The sequence below is a fragment of the Ascaphus truei genome, chromosome 12 (assembly GCF_040206685.1).
Source record: "Ascaphus truei isolate aAscTru1 chromosome 12, aAscTru1.hap1, whole genome shotgun sequence".
NCBI lineage: Eukaryota > Metazoa > Chordata > Amphibia > Anura > Ascaphidae > Ascaphus > Ascaphus truei.
In genome coordinates this window covers 40,324,362-40,341,437 of record NC_134494.1, presented here as the reverse complement: position 1 = coordinate 40,341,437, position 17,076 = coordinate 40,324,362, and the positions used below count along the sequence as shown (strand labels likewise).

General features: G+C 51.4%; 2 protein-coding genes across 3 annotated transcripts in view; one reads left to right on the top strand and one right to left on the bottom strand.

Moving 5' to 3' along the window:
- The window catches only part of SPI1 (Spi-1 proto-oncogene), a 40,326-nt gene extending 38,618 nt beyond the window's left edge, over positions 1-1,708 (bottom strand). For both annotated transcript variants that reach the window (XM_075567477.1, XM_075567478.1), the window contains exon 1: positions 1,495-1,708. In XM_075567477.1, the coding sequence (XP_075423592.1) occupies positions 1,495-1,527 (33 nt within the window). In that variant the 5' untranslated portion in view covers positions 1,528-1,708. The remainder of the gene's footprint in view (positions 1-1,494) is intronic.
- SLC39A13 (solute carrier family 39 member 13) overlaps positions 1-17,076 on the top strand; it is a 128,817-nt gene that overhangs the window by 37,995 nt on the left and 73,746 nt on the right. The window lies entirely within an intron of this gene.

The following is a 17,076-nucleotide window of genomic DNA, read 5'->3' as shown; positions in this document are numbered from 1 at the left end:
CCCAGCTCACACAGCAGAGCACACATACCCCAACTCACACAGGAGAGCATATATACCCCAGCTCACACAGCAGTGCACACAGCAGCACATGCATACCCCAACTCACACAGCAGAGCACACATACCCCAGCTCACACAGCAGAGCACACATACCCCAACTCACACAGGAGAGCACATATACCCCAGCTCACACAGCAGCGCACGCATACCACAGCTCACACAGCAGAGCACACATACCCCAGCTCACACAGCAGAGCACACATACCCCAACTCACACAGGAGAGCACATATACCCCAGCTCACACAGCAGCGCACACAGCAGCACATACATACCCCAGTACACACAGCAGCACACACATACCCCAGCGCACACAGCAGCACACACATACCCCAGCTCACACAGCAGCACACATACCCCAGCTCACACAGCAGCGCACACAGCAGCACATGCATACCCCAACTCACACAGCAGAGCACACATATCCCAGCTCACACAGCAGAGCACACATACCCCAGCTCACACAGGAGAGCACATATACCCCAGCCCACACAGCAGAGCACACATACCCCAGCTAACACAGCAGAGCACACATACCCCAGCTCACACAGCAGAGCACACATACCCCAGCTTACACAGCAGCGCACACAGCAGCACATGCATACCCCAACTCACACAGCAGAGCACACATACCCCAGCTCACACAGCAGAGCACACATACCCCAACTTAAACAGGAAAGCACATATACCCCAGCTTACACAGCAGCGCACACAGCAGCACATGCATACCCCAACTCACACAGCAGAGCACACACACCCCAGCTCACACAGCAGAGCACACATACCCCATCTCACACAGCAGAGCACATATACCCCAGCTCACACAGCAGAGCACACATACCCCAGCTCACACAGCAGAGCACACATACCCCAGCTCACACAGCAGAGCACACATACCCCATCTCACACAGCAGAGCACATATACCCCAGCCCACACAGCAGAGCACATAACCCAGCTCACACAGCAGAGCACACATACCCCAGCGCACACAGCAGCGCACACATACCCCAGCTCACACAGCAGAGCACACATACCCCAGCGCACACAGTAGAGCACACATACCCCAGCTCACACAGCAGTACATACATACCCCAGCTCACACAGCAGAGCACAGATGGGGTATTTTGTCACGGTGTCACTGTCACAGTGTCCCTCTGTCACGTGCCTTTGTTACTGTTGACTATCTTACCCTTCCCACTGACAGCAGCTTTTCTGTGACCCCCTTAATTAATGTGTGCTTTGGCGGGGATTGGAGGGGGGCAGGATGATGGCTCTTATCACTAACCCTTTATCTACAGACAAAACACTGAACAGGTGAAAGCAAAGATTTGCTTTGCAGGCCCCTCTGTCAGCGAGCGTAGGGTTAATATCGCCACGTTACGATGGACTAGTCACACTGCCACATACTAATAACACCTGCGTTAACTACCCCTTACCTTTTGGGGCAACGCACTCCAGGCGAAGCTCATCCTGTTGCCTCGGCCAATCAGAAGCCAGCTAATGGTCACTCTCTCTAGCGGCCCTGACGGGATCTTCTAGCACCAAGAACAACTGCTTGAGAAGCATCCCACCCCAGGACTAACATCGGGTCCCAGCCCAACTCCCCAGCTCCGTGCTGGGGACACACATCAATTTCGTGCTTTGAATTTGAAGGGGGAAGTAGGCTGACTTCCTTTATACCGAGCGTGAAGTCTTCCTCACTGCCATTACTTCTCCTAACTGTCCCCAAACAGGGCTGCCCCACACACATGCCCATCCGCCAGACCCCCTGATACTCAGCTACAACATGTACCACTGGCCGCCGACCTCTTCCCCTCCGGTGAAAGTCCTGGACAGGCTGCAACACCTTTTACTGGACAAGCAGGTTGTCGATATTATTATTATTATTAATAATATCATTTATTCGTAACACGCCAACAGATGCCGTGGCGCAGTACGATAGGGTCGGAGGACCGAAACAGTAACAGAAGCATTCAGATACATTGTTTCCGTAGGTAAGGAGGGTCCTGCCCCAAGGTGCTTACAATCTATAAGAAAGAGTAAATGGAACCGTATGGCAGGGGTGCGCAAACTGGGGGGCGTTAGATTATCTGGGGGGGAGGGGGGGGGCGGCGCTTTCAGAGGCCCTGCGCTCTTCCCCAAAGCATTTAAATGAAATGCCGGGGGGACCGCGCGAGGCCTCTGTAAGGTCACTTACCTTGTCTCTGATGGCGCGTCGCCATGACCCCACAGCGTCATTTGATGCTGGAGACAAGGTAAGAGGGGGGCGCGAGCAGGGGGGGGGGGGAGAGCAGGCAGGGGGGCGAAGACAGAATAGTTTGCGCACCCCTGGGGTAAGGTACAGGGGGACAACATATTTAACCCAAGATCAACAACGGAGCAGCTGTAACATCAGCGAATAGCAGCACCCGGCTGACACCCTTTGGGTGCCTTTGGGGCGGCTCTGGGGGTATATCCAAGAGAGTTTGTGGAAAAGTGAATTGATGCTATGAAGCTGCCTGAGAAACGCTGAGTGCCGAGCTCAGGGGGAGGGGTTTCCTGGAATATGTTATACTGTATGAGTTATAGGACGATCACAGCACAAAGGCCCCCCAAAAAAGAGAGAGAGCACCCCAGCATACGCACTGACCACAACACACTCCTACTGCAAATTCTCCCCACTTTGCATTTAGATTGTAAGCTCTTCGGGGAAGGGACACCTTTTCCTAATGTTTATATTTAGTGTATGTTTGCAGCGCTCCTTCCCATCATGTCTCCTGTTATTTTGTCACATGTATTGCTGCCGTGAAGCACTGTGTACATGGGTGGCACGTTACCAATACAGATATACATACATGGCACATAGAGCATTGCGTGCCCTGGCTGCACATACATCCATATTTACTAAACAATGCTACTCCATAACATCCTGGCATCAGAAGCTCTACCTTACATCCCATTCACTTGTCACATTTACTCACCAGTGCTGGAATATACCTTGTGGAGTAACATAGCTTAGTAAATATGGCCCAATACTATTAAATCTGATCCTGCCCATTATAACATGCTGTATTCTGACTCTGTGTATATATATATATATATATATATATATATATATATATATATATATATCACAGGCAGTGAGTGACAGTGTAGTGTGTGTGTGTGTGTGTGTGTGTGTGTGTGTGTGTGTGTGTGTGTGTGTGTGTGTGTGTGTGTGTGTGTGTGTGTGTATATGTATACTGGCATACCCCGCATTAATGTACGCAATGGGACCGGAGCATGTATGTAAAGCGAAAATGTACTTAAAGTGAAGCACTGCCTTTTCCCCACTTATCGATGCATGTACTGTACGGCAATCGTCATATACGTGCATAACTGATGTAAATAACGCATTTGCAACAGGCTCTACAGTCTCCCCGCTTGCGCACAGCTTCGGTACAGGTAGGGAGCCGGTATTGCTGTTCAGGACGTGCTGACACGCGCATGCGTGAGCTGCTGTTTGCCTATTGGGCGATATGTCCTTACTCGCGAGTGTCCTTAAACTGGGGTATGCCTGTATATATGAATGTGAGCTTGAGACAAAAGGTGGCACTGTGTGCTCATTTGCATGTAATTTCCCAGAATCCCTTGCTGCAGTGGAAGTGCTGTGTGCTGGGTGATAATGGTGAAAGGCGGAGTTGCAGACCTGTCTGAGACATGCAAATGGCATACAGTAATATTTACAGTTGCTATATGCTTTACTGTGGAGGGTTTTTGTCACTTTACCCACCATAACGTTAATTATATATATATATATATATAGACCATACGATACCGGTTGCAACACGACATCAAGGGACAGCACGCAGGTAAGTAAATCATAAATGTTCTATATTTGATAGAAGACACAAAACCGACGTTTCGGTCCCCCAGAGCCACCTTTCTCAAGGTGGTGTGTCCCTTGATGTCGTGTTACAACCGGTATTGTATGGTCTGTTATTGCTTTATGGGATAAGCACCAAAACTTATTTACTTGCATATGGTGTGCCGGCTGTGCATTGGATTCTCTCATTCTCTCTCTCTCTCTCATTCTCTCTCTCATTCTCTCTCTCATTCTCTCTCTCATTCTCTCTCTCATTCTCTCTCTCATTCTCTCTCTCATTCTCTCTCTCATTCTCTCTCTCATTCTCTCTCTCTCTCTCTCTCTCTCTCTCTCTCTCTCTCTCTCTCTCTCTCTCTCTCGCTGTGTCAGGGATACTGCAGTCCGTATATACCTCACAGGCAGTGTCTGACGCTGTATATATATATATATATATATATATATATATATATATTTATATCTCACAGGCAGTGTCTGACAGTGCACTCAGTATATAAAATACTGTGTTATGTAAAAAGACCAGGCCCCATTGTGGTGCTTGTGATGGTTTCCTCACTGTGCACACAGAGGTGTTAGCAGGTCCCCTGTAATTCTTATCTCACACAGGCAGCTTCCTCTTGTGACCACAAGAACCACATGGACCCCAGAGACATACAGTATGTAACCAGCATACAGTCACACACACCTTGTGGGCAAGAGCAGCCCCACAACACAACGCAGGCGGGAGAGCACAGGGAGAAAAGGACACGCAGGCGGGGGAGCACAGGGAGAAAAGGACACGCAGGCGGGAGAGCACAGGGAGAAAAGTACACGCAGGCAGGAGAGCACAGGGAGAAAAGGACACGCAGGCGGGAGAGCACAGGGAGAAAAGGACACGCAGGCGGGAGAGCACAGGGAGAAAAGGACACGCAGGCGGGAGAGCACAGGGAGAAAAGGACACGCAGGCGGGAGAGCACAGGGAGAAAAGGACACGCAGGCGGGAGAGCACAGGGAGAAAAGGACACGCAGGTGGGAGAGCACAGGGAGAAAAGGACACGCAGGCGGGAGAGCACAGGGAGAAAAGGACACGCAGGCGGGAGAGCACAGGGAGAAAAGGACACGCAGGCGGGAGAGCACAGGGAGAAAAGGACACGCAGGTGGGAGAGCACAGGGAGAAAAGGACACGCAGGCGGGAGAGCACAGGGAGAAAAGTACACGCAGGCAGGAGAGCACAGGGAGAAAAGGACACGCAGGCGGGAGAGCACAGGGAGAAAAGGACACGCAGGCGGGAGAGCATAGGGAGAAAAGAACACGCAGGTGGGAGAGCACAGGGAGAAAAGGACACGCAGGTGGTAGAGCACAGGGAGAAAAGGACACGCAGGTGGGAGAGCACAGGGAGAAAAGGACACGCAGGCGGGAGAGCACAGGGAGAAAAGGACACACAGGTGGGAGAGCACAGGGAGACAAGGACACGCAGGTGGGAGAGCACAGGGAGAAAAGGACACGCAGGCGGGAGAGCACAGGGAGAAAAGGACACGCAGGCGGAGAGAGAACAGGGAGAAAAGGACACGCAGGCGGGAGAGCACGGAGACAAGGACACGCAGGCGGGAGAGAACAGGGAGAAAAGGACACGCAGGCGGGAGAGCACAGGGAGAAAAGGACACGCAGGTGGGGGAGCACAGGGAGAAAAGGACACGCAGGTGGGAGAGCACAGGGAGAAAAGGACACGCAGGTGGGGGAGCACAGGGAGAAAAGGACACGCAGGCGGGAGAGCACAGAGAGAAAAGGACACGCAGGTGGGGGAGCACAGGGAGAAAAGGACACGCAGTCGGGAGAGCACAGGGAGAAAAGGACACGCAGGCGGGAGAGCACAGGGAGAAAAGGACACGCAGGTGGGAGAGCACAGGGAGAAAAGGACACGCAGGCGGGAGAGCACAGGGAGAAAAGGACACGCAGGCGGGAGAGAACAGGGAGAAAAGGACACGCAGGCGGAGAGAGAACAGGGAGAAAAGGACACGCAGGCGGGAGAGCACGGAGACAAGGACACGCAGGCGGGAGAGAACAGGGAGAAAAGGACACGCAGGCGGGAGAGCACAGGGAGAAAAGGACACGCAGGTGGGGGAGCACAGGGAGAAAAGGACACGCAGGTGGGAGAGCACAGGGAGAAAAGGACACGCAGGTGGGGGAGCACAGGGAGAAAAGGACACGCAGGCGGGAGAGCACAGAGAGAAAAGGACACGCAGGTGGGGGAGCACAGGGAGAAAAGGACACGCAGTCGGGAGAGCACAGGGAGAAAAGGACACGCAGGCGGGAGAGCACAGGGAGAAAAGGACACGCAGGTGGGAGAGCACAGGGAGAAAAGGACACGCAGGCGGGAGAGCACAGGGAGAAAAGGACACGCAGGTGGGAGAGCACAGGGAGAAAAGGACACACAGATGGGAGAGCACAGGGAGAAAAGGACACGCAGGTGGGGGAGCACAGGGAGAAAAGGACACGCAGGCGGGAGAGCACAGGGAGAAAAGGACACGCAGGTGGGGGAGCACAGGGAGAAAAGGACACGCAGGTGGGAGAGCACAGGGAGAAAAGGACACGCAGGCAGGAGAGCACAGGGAGAAAAGTACACGCAGGTGGAAGAGCACAGGGAGAAAAGGACACGCAGGTGGGAGAGCACAGGGAGAAAAGGACACGCAGGCGGGAGAGCACAGGGAGAAAAGGACACGCAGGCGGGAGAGCACAGGGAGAAAAGGACACGCAGGCGGGAGAGCACAGGGAGAAAAGGACACGCAGGCGGGGGAGCACAGGGAGAAAAGGACACACAGGCGGGAGAGCACAGGGAGAAAAGGACACGCAGGTGGGGGAGCACAGGGAGAAAAGGACACACAGGCGGGAGAGCACAGGGAGAAAAGGACACGCAGGTGGGAGAGCACAGGGAGAAAAGGACACGCAGGCGGGAGAGCACAGGGAGAAAAGGACACGCAGGTGGGAGAGCACAGGGAGAAAAGGACACGCAGGCGGGAGAGCACAGGGAGAAAAGGACACGCAGGTGGGAGAGCACAGGGAGAAAAGGACACGCAGGTGGGGGAGCACAGGGAGAAAAGGACACGCAGGCGGGAGAGCACAGGGAGAAAAGGACACACAGGCGGGAGAGCACAGGGAGAAAAGAATATGTAGGCAGTGTGGCAGCAGGGTGCAGGGAAGAGGGGGCGCAGGGCAGAGGGACACTGAGCCAGGGTACAGATCCCTTATCTGTTTAATGATTACATTGGAAATTACGCCACCTCCTAGCTGACCTCACGATTGTGTTTCTTGCAAGGTGTCCGTAATGTCACCAAGACCACCATAATATGACTGTATTTGCATGCGAGTTATTCAGTCCCAAGACCACTCAGATCTGTTAAGGAGACAGCTGTTTTGTTGACCACAGGACACATCGTTGACCACGGGACACGGACCTCTGCTGCTACAATACATAAGGGGGCAGAGTTAATGGGGCACGGTCTTATCATGCAGAGGACAAAGGGACAAACTCAGTGGGTCAATGGTCCCCTCTATAAGTGTGTCACACGGTCACCATGTTGAGTGGTGGGAAGCAGATTCTATGGCTCACGACCCTTTCTGTGTCATCTTATCAAGACAAACAGTACCACGTGACAAATGGTCATCTGTGTCACAGTGACACTGTGACAATTATAATCACCATACAGGTGATATAAGACACTCTGTACCTTATCCGCAGATACTATATGTTTGCAATTTGTGACGGGGATTATACCGCCCTTTCCAAAGATGACAAACACAGTCTGGATGATGCAGGATCGAGAACATGGCTACGATCAGTAGACCATGAGAGTTAGGCTATTTAGCCTGACATGCCCTGGTCCTCGAGGGGTTAACCACTACAACATCTACTTCATTGACTACATAAGTCCAGACTCATCCAACGGGACCTCCCCCTTCATTCGCAAGCCCTGATGAAGCGTGATACGTGAAACGCGCGTCGGCTAAGCCAATTTTCCATGCACGTGCAGATCGGTCATTGTGACCGCAACAAGCAGAGAACAGGCACTTTGTTGCGGAGCTCTGCGCTCGGGCACTATACTCGCCACACGAGCACTCATGCAGTGTCTATTCAGCTAAGCAGAGCGCTCTCACGCTGGGGCTCACGTGTCCCTTTGACTCTATGGATATTACCTCCTAGTCTTTGCTTTATTCACGATTTTTATATAACAGGGTTTCTTCGCATGGCTTCACGGTTGCTGTCGGCACTTCCCCACGGTCATCGGCACTGATATAATCCTATGATCGGTGCCGATGCAGGGATTGGGCATACTATCGCTGGCTACTGTGCAATTTATGCTATTCCATACATGAATCATTACTGATATGAGACCAGTGATCAGTATTCGATTCGAGACCTTTTGGCTCACTTCAGCTATAGTAATATATATAATATACTACTAATAATAATATACTAATAGCCTGTATTACATTATCAGTCCATGGACATTGGCGCTGATATAATACTAATGATCAGCGTTAATGCAGGATATCACTAATTAGAGCCTAATTGGTTTCGGACTTTGAAAAAGGTTGTTTACCTAGACAGCGTGAGAATGTGCATTACACTGCCCTGTAATCAGGTCAGTCTACTATTACAGCATCAATAGCACAGGACACAGCACTGCGAGCACACCCCGGCGTCCAATCATTTGATTTATCTGTGGGTTTTTTACCAGAGCTGGGTTGCTTCCTATTATTCTCCGATTGATCATAATATTCCCTGAAGGTCATCGGCACAGATATAACTTTATGGTCGGTGCCGATGCAGGGATTGACACGGATATTATACCAACAATCAACGTTGGTGCGGGAGAATATGTCCGATTAGACCTACATTGGTTCAGGATGGGGACCAGGATTGTTGGTTCAGGATTGGGACCAGGATTGTTGGTTCAGGATTGGGACCAGGATTGTTGGTTCAGGATTGGGACCAGGATTGTTGGTTCAGGATTGGGACCAGGATTGTTGGTTCAGGATGGTGACCAGGATTGTTGGTTCAGGATTGGGACCAGGATTGTTGGTTCAGGATTGGGACCAGGATTGTTGGTTCAGGATTGGGACCAGGATTGTTGGTTCAGGATTGGGACCAGGATTGTTGGTTCAGGATGGTGACCAGGATTGTTGGTTCAGGATTGGGACCAGGATTGTTGGTTCAGGATTGGGACCAGGATTGTTTACCCAGACAGTGATAAGAGTCCATGACACGGCACCGCGGTCGGAGCCGTCTTCTCAGATATCGCTTGGCGTGTATGACCCTGTACCGTTATCAGGGCTGCTCACTCACACAGCGCATTACGTGCATGATACTACACAGTAAGTAGGACTGTGGATTTAGACAGCATATAGAGTGCACGACACTGCACCCTACGTGGGTACCCAGACAGTTCATTTACTGCGTGATACCGTTCCGCACCCCAGTCTGAGCTAGCGGTTCTTACCATGCACCTATACCATGCGCATCCCTACAATAATCATTGCTGATCAATTACTCTAGATCAGCATGTGATTCGGGACCTACCTGTCTACTTTGATTATAGCAATAGCTACTCACTATTCACCGCTCCACGCATGTCGGCGCCGATACAGTACTAGTGATAAGTATCAATGCAGAAGGCTAACATTCATTGGAGCCTTATTGATCACTGATCCTGGTGTGGGACGTACTTCCGGGACCCCTCTCGCGACGCCGGCTCTAGGCCAGTGGACATTTTAATGAACCCATTACCGAGCATCGGGAAGGCACTAGCTGTTACGCTATCCCCAAGTGTAAATAAAAAAAGCCGCGCCCTTTATACCTTCAGACCGTGTCCATCATTATTTGTTTGTTCTGTGTGGGTATAATGGTACAAGGGAAGGGGGGAAGCTCACGCCTCCCTGGTCATGTTTAGGGTGTGAGACAGTGCACCGCTATCCAGACTCCATTGAGTACCATCCGTAGGGAACCAGAGAGGTATATATCTGTCCCCAGTATTATAGCCTTACTAGCCTTGTCTACATACACTTGTGTAGCTAAGTATTAGGACAATAGTCCATATACCCTTATTTAGCTTCTGCTCGAGAGCGCTCAACAGTGTTCACACTTCGATCTTAGTCACGTTACTAAGTTGTTCTATTTTTAACGCCCATTATTTTATATTCATTTTGGACATAAAAATGTATTTATTTTAAATACTTGATTTACCACCAATAGTGTGAGGGTGCTTGCAACTAGGTTTTCTGTTCTTGTGTATTTCCCAGTGACATTGCCCAGGGGCAGTGGCCCATCATAAAGAGATGATCTGCTAGTCTCTAGCAGGGGCTGAGTTTGACATATTGTAAGAATTCTGGCAGTAAATTAGTTCATAAAAACAGCTTTATTTCATGTAGCACTTTTCTCCCACTTGGGCTGACATACGCTTCACAATTACAGTATAGTGCCCAGTATGCACAATATTAATTAAATAATTACAACTTTATTTCATATAGCGTGTTTCTCAAAGCGCGTCACGCTTACAGCATAGCGCACGGTTCGCAGCACATAGGATTGTTACAGACACAGGTCCCTGCCCTCAAGAGCTTACAATCTATCTTTTGGTGCCTGAGGCACAGGGAGATTAAGTTGCCCAAGGTCACAAGGCGCCGACACCGGGAATTGAACGAGGTTCCCCTGCTTCAAACTCAGGGTCGTTGGTATCAGTCAGTGTGTTTTCTGACTGAGCCGCTCCTGGAATTCATTATATCATTTTGTTAGTTGGGGGACGATTATCGCTTTACATTTTTAGAGTAGTTATTGGAAAAAGCCATCAGGCCCTGGGGGTTTTAATAACTTCTGCCTCCCCCAGCTCCGTGATCGGAGACCCCAGGTTATTCTTGTCCTCCACGGATAGTCTTGGTAAGCCACACTCGCTCAGGAAGAGGACAAAAGTAACTGGTTAGGTGGCGTTTTGTTTTTGCTCGACAGGTTGTAGAGGGCGTTGTAGTGTTGCCTAAATTCGGCACCTATGCTCATACATTTCCTGACGTTTCACTGAGCCGCTCCTTCCCCTTCATAGCGAGATGAGGGTCTCTCTCATAGCTGTGAGGCCGTGAGTATACAATGAAATACTCTGCAGGTCTCTCCAAAGCTGTGAGTTTATGGCGAGATACTCTGCAGGAGTCTCTTCATCTGAGAGGTGTTATTAGCCAGTCTGAAACGAGTGTCTCTTCCCAGAAGCCACCGGAGAGGAAGCAGCTCCCAGACCGAGCCTTGTGGCAGTAACTTTATGATTCACATTCTGAAGAGAGAGAAAAACACAAGAGTATATAAAAATATGTGATGAGTAAGAGTAAAATTCCATGTTTAAATCCTTCCAGCCACTCTAGGCTGTGACCGGCCACCGCTTCCCCTTTTTCTCACTGCTGGTTGCATAACAGGGTATCAGGATGAGTCAGAACCCCCCTCTCTCCCCTCTCCCCCCTGTCCAACCCCTTCACCAATTCACAGAATTCTTATTTTGGATACACAGTAAAAAAAAGATTTCTGGTTGTTTGTGTCAGGCCGCTGGGCCGGGAATGTGATAATGCAATGTTACTTATAGAGAATAACGTGTGCACAGACATAGCGGTCATGCACACCCAGCGCTCTTACACTGCTCCCTGCATCTCCCCCCCCCCCCCCACACACACACCCAGCGCTCTTACACTGCTCCCTGCATCTCCCACCCCACACCCAGCGCTCTTACACTGCTCCCTGCATCTCCCCCCCCCCACACCCAGCGCTCTTACACTGCTCCCTGCATCTCCCCCCCCCCACACCCAGCGCTCTTACACTGCTCCCTGCATCTCCCCCCCCCCCCACACACACACCCAGCGCTCTTACACTGCTCCCTGCATCTCCCCCCCCACACCCAGCGCTCTTACACTGCTCCCTGCATCTCCCCCCCCCACACCCAGCGCTCTTACACTGCTCCCTGCATCTCCCCCCCCCCCCCACACCCAGCGCTCTTACACTGCTCCCTGCATCTCCCCCCCCACACACACCCAGCGCTCTTACACTGCTCCCTGCATCTCCCCCCCCCCCACACCCAGCGCTCTTACACTGCTCCCTGCATCTCCCCCCCCCCCACACCCAGCGCTCTTACACTGCTCCCTGCATCTCCCCCCCCCCCACACCCAGCGCTCTTACACTGCTCCCTGCATCTCCCCCCCCCACACCCAGCGCTCTTACACTGCTCCCTGCATCTCCCCCCCCCCCACACCCAGCGCTCTTACACTGCTCCCTGCATCTCCCCCCCCCCCACACCCAGCGCTCTTACACTGCTCCCTGCATCTCCCCCACACCCAGCGCTCTTACACTGCTCCCTGTGTCTCCCCCACACCCAGCGCTCTTACACTGCTCCCTGTGTCTCTCCCACACCCAGCGCTCTCACACTGCTCCCTGCATCTCCCCCACACCCAGCGCTCTTACACTGCTCCCTGCATCTCCCCCCCCCCCCCACACACACACACCCAGCGCTCTTACACTGCTCCCTGCATCTCCCCCCCCCCACACCCAGCGCTCTTACACTGCTCCCTGCATCTCCCCCCACACCCAGCGCTCTTACACTGCTCCCTGCATCTCCCCCCCCCCACACCCAGCGCTCTTACACTGCTCCCTGCATCTCCCCCACACCCAGCGCTCTTACACTGCTCCCTGTGTCTCCCCCACACCCAGCGCTCTTACACTGCTCCCTGTGTCTCCCCCACACACAGCGCTCTCACACTGCTCCCTGCATCTCCCCCACACCCAGCGCTCTTACACTGCTCCCTGCATCTCCCCCACACCCAGCACTCTTACACTGCTCCCTGTGTCTCCCCCACACCCAGCGCTCTTACACTGCTCCCTGCATCTCCCCCACACCCAGCGCTCTTACACTGCTCCCTGCATCTCCCCCACACCCAGCGCTCTCACACTGCTCCCTGCATCTCCCCCACACCCAGCGCTCTTACACTGCTCACTGCATCTCCCCCCCCCACACCCAGCGCTCTTACACTGCTCCCTGCATCTCCCCCCCACCCCCCACACCCAGCGCTCTTACACTGCTCCCTGCATTTCCCCCACACCCAGCGCTCTTATACTGCTCCCTGCATCTCCCCCACACACCCAGCGCTCTTACACTGCTCCCTGCATCTCCACCACACCCAGCGCTCTCACACTGCTCCCTGCATCTCCCTCACACCCAGCGCTCTTACACTGCTCCCTGCATCTTCCCCACACCCAGCGCTCTTACACTGCTCCCTGCATCTCCCTCACACCCAGCGCTCTTACACTGCTCCCTGCATCTCCCTCACACCCAGCGCTCTTACACTGCTCCCTGCATCTCCCCCACACCCACGTTTGTTCAGACTTGTCAACCCCAAAACATCTCTCATTTTCCAATGGATTCTCTTTTGTCTAAATATCCCCAGCGCCTCCTGTGCCCTGACTGATGGACAATGGAAAAACCCAACCGGGGCTAAGAAAGCCCTACTAGTATCATTTTATATAACACTTTCCTGGGAGTTTCTATTCGCTGTTTCGCAGTTAAGTTCCAACCTCTAATTTGGTTAATAACTTTCCTCATATTAACTGGAGGATTATACCTTTTAGTTATTCTGCTTACTGGGTCCCCTGAAGCCCAAAACCTGTTTTTGTAGCATTAGTGTCCACAAGACCGTGTCTTTGTTACAGATTATGGGAACTATATTCTGGTGTCGAAATTGAAAACAAAAAAAAACAAGTCTGCAAGCACCATGATTGTACCCCCTTGTTCAACGCCTAAGTAAATAATGTTTCTTTTCATTGAATTTAAATGATTACCCCAAAATAGTTTAAAGAAGATATTGCTAACCTGTAACATTATTCTTTCCGTTACTGGGAAAACTTTCACTGACGTACACAAAAAGTGGTCACAAAAAGGTCTTTAAGATTCACAATCTGTTTTCAAAACAAAATTTCCACCTTTTCCAGGTACAGACGTCCAGCTTTGGCTGCCAGTTTTGCTGGACTGTCCAGGTACAGACGTCCAGCTTTTGCTGCCAGTTTTGCTGGACTGTCCAGGTACAGACGTCCAGCTTTGGCTGCCAGTTTTGCTGGACTGTCCAGGTACAGACGTCCAGCTTTGGCTGCCAGTTTTGCTGGACTGTCCAGGTACAGACGTCCAGCTTTGGCTGCCAGTTTTGCTGGACTGTCCAGGTTCAGACGTCCAGCTTTGGCTGCCAGTTTTGCTGGACTGTCCACGTACAGACGTCCAGCTTTGGCTGCCAGCTTTGCTGGACTGTCCAGGTACAGACGTCCAGCTTTGGCTGCTAGTTTTGCTGGACTGTCCAGGATTTTGACTCTGTATTCATGAATTAAAGTTCTCACTTCTTTCACTTCCTCTGCGTTTGTTACAAAAATTGTTACATTGTCTGCATAAGCAAGACATTACATTTTTTTCTTGAACAAGGACTGGGCAAAAAGCCTTTTATATTTATATTCCCTTTAAAAAGTTTTAGAATGGGATCTATTGCAAAAAACTAAAGCAGGGGATTAAAGGACATCCTTGTCTAACGCCTGATTTTATATTAAACCTCTCCCTGCCACCCATTCACTCCTGGGATTCCTGATACTCCATTATACAAAGTCTTAATCCACATGATAAACTTGCTGGGAATCCAGTCATTTTAGAGCAGAGACTAGAAAAGTGCGATTAACTCTATCTGAGGTTTTTGCTTTGATCTGTGCTTAGTACACAGCCCTTCATAGAGCCTGTCCTCATACAAGCAACGAATGATTAGGGATCTTTCTCCCTTTCACTGTGCCTCTCTGCCGCTCACTAAATCTGACCCACAACTTAAAAACAATATCTTAGCTAAAATCTTATAGACAACGTTTTAGAACGCTATGGGTCTACCCATTCTTTAAATCATATTTACTACCGTTTTTTTATATGATAATAATAACGATTCCTGCTGTGAGATTCCTAGTTCTTGAGAAATGTAAATTGAATTGTAAAGCTGAGCTAGGAGCAACACTAAAATATCCTTAAACATGTATAGAACTCTGCAGCTGCAGTCAGACCCGACCTCCGCTCTCCTCCCTGCATTCTCTGCTCTCCTCCCTGCATTCTCTGCTCTCCTCCCTGCATTCTCTGCTCTCCTCCCTGCATTCTCTGCTCTCCTCCCTGCATTCTCTGCTCTCCTCCCTGCATTCTCTGCTCTTCTCCCGCTCTCCTCCCTGCATTCTCTGCTCTCCTCACTGCATTCTCTGCTCTCCTCGTTGCATTCTCTGCTGCCCCCCCTGCTCTGATGGTCAAAACCGGGACAGCCACAAAAAAACGGGACATTTTAAAGAATGTCGGGCAGCCGGGATAGGTAATAAAAACCGGAACTGTCCCGGCTAAACCAGGACATCTGGTCACCCTAAGTATAAGTGATATCAGTGTTTATTTGTATTCACTGGGTTTATTGCATGGTTATATTGCACTGTTATATTCACAGTCTTGTTTGCGCCACGAACACCAGTTTTTTTAGTTAACTAAAAAACCAAGCTCCATCAGAGAAATCAGGCCCAACAGCCCAAAAGGAAACCCCCTAGTTTCCTGTGTAGCCAAGCTCCCTACCCTGCCTCCGGTGCGGGGGAGCTGATCAGTGATTCCACGGAGCTCCGCACGATCGGGAGGTGGGGGTGGCCATTTTGTGAGGCGCGCATGCGCAGAGTAAAGAGTGCGGCGGCCATCTTAGGTGAGTTCCGCACATGCAGCCGCGGGACTATTTGTCCCAGAATCCCTAGAGGGAGGGACTGCCCACTTGGGGGTGCCCGAGCCAATGGGATTGGCGCAGGAGGGAGAGACAGGATATCCTCCGCATGCAGGGAGCGTGCCAGTCAGTTCTGACGGAGGCACCGAGGAGATAGGTAGTGTCTTGGGAGCACTAGCTTCCTGGGCTAGGCCTAAATCTCCCCCCTAGGCCCCAGTTAGGCCCTGAGCCAAATCAGAGTAGTGTTGCAGGGAAGGCCCCAGATAGGGACTCTTCCCATTAGAGTTATTAGTACAGTGCTGGTGACGGGACGGCCACATGGCGCTCTGCGGCCTGCGGCCTAGGACCAGGCCACAGGACCCTGAGACATTCAGGTGAGATCCTCCGGCTGGAGCTCACACTGCGAGGAGGATCAGGACCCTTTTAGGAGAGAGGGGATTTGTATTGGAGGCCCCACTATGCGAGACCCACTACAGCTCATCGCGACAAGCAGCACCTGGGTACTGGAGTACCCAGGCAGGTACCCAACGTGCACCTACATCCACAGGGGGTAGTGCTACCTCACATTTGGGTGGGAATTGCCGGGACAGGACACCAGGGGTATTGGTGCCACCGCACCCTCAGTACTTTGGGGGAACCTGGAAGTGTGGCGTCACTGGGGATATCTGTGGGTACAGTTATTGTGTGTTATATGTGTGTAGTATTATGTACAGTAAAGCTTAGTTATATACCCGGTGTGGTGTATTACTATTTCTGTGTGTTGGTTCCTGTGAGGGGCTCTCCCGCCCACGCTGGGATCCCTCATAGGTGGAGGTGCTGCACTGCAAGGAGAAAGAGCTCACCCCAGTCTCCCAGCGGCGGAGGCTCAGGCCTCCTGTGAGCAAACAGGTACAGCAGCACGTGTAGTTTCCAGTGTAGTTCCCTTAGGTATATAACAGAGGAATATTGAGGTGGACCCTCAATTACTAGTGCTGCAAAGCATATGACCCACTTGTGAAAATAAATACTGCATTCGGATCTTTTGTTGTAATAAAGTGCTGTGTGGAGCTATATGCATTAACCCCTAGTTGGAACACGATCTGGCTTGGGAAATAGGGGATGTCAGGGGGAAGTCCTGGGACCCTCCCTGACCCCTTGATACATCCAGCAGCTATATGATCAAATGAACCTGGGGCGGCTCCTACTTCCAAGTAATAAACGTGATGTACTCACATTAGTCCATTTCTGTATCCGTGTCAGTGTGCTCCTTGCTGTGGGTAGATGCAAAAGAAAAATCACCCTTACTGAGGGGGGAGGGTGGGACAGCAGGCACCACTATGCAGGAAAGAGATGCAGACAGCTGGACTGGGCTAAAAATACATTATTGGAACATGGATTAAAAAACCAAGAGGGGGGGAACAAACCCCTGCACCTCTAACGCGTT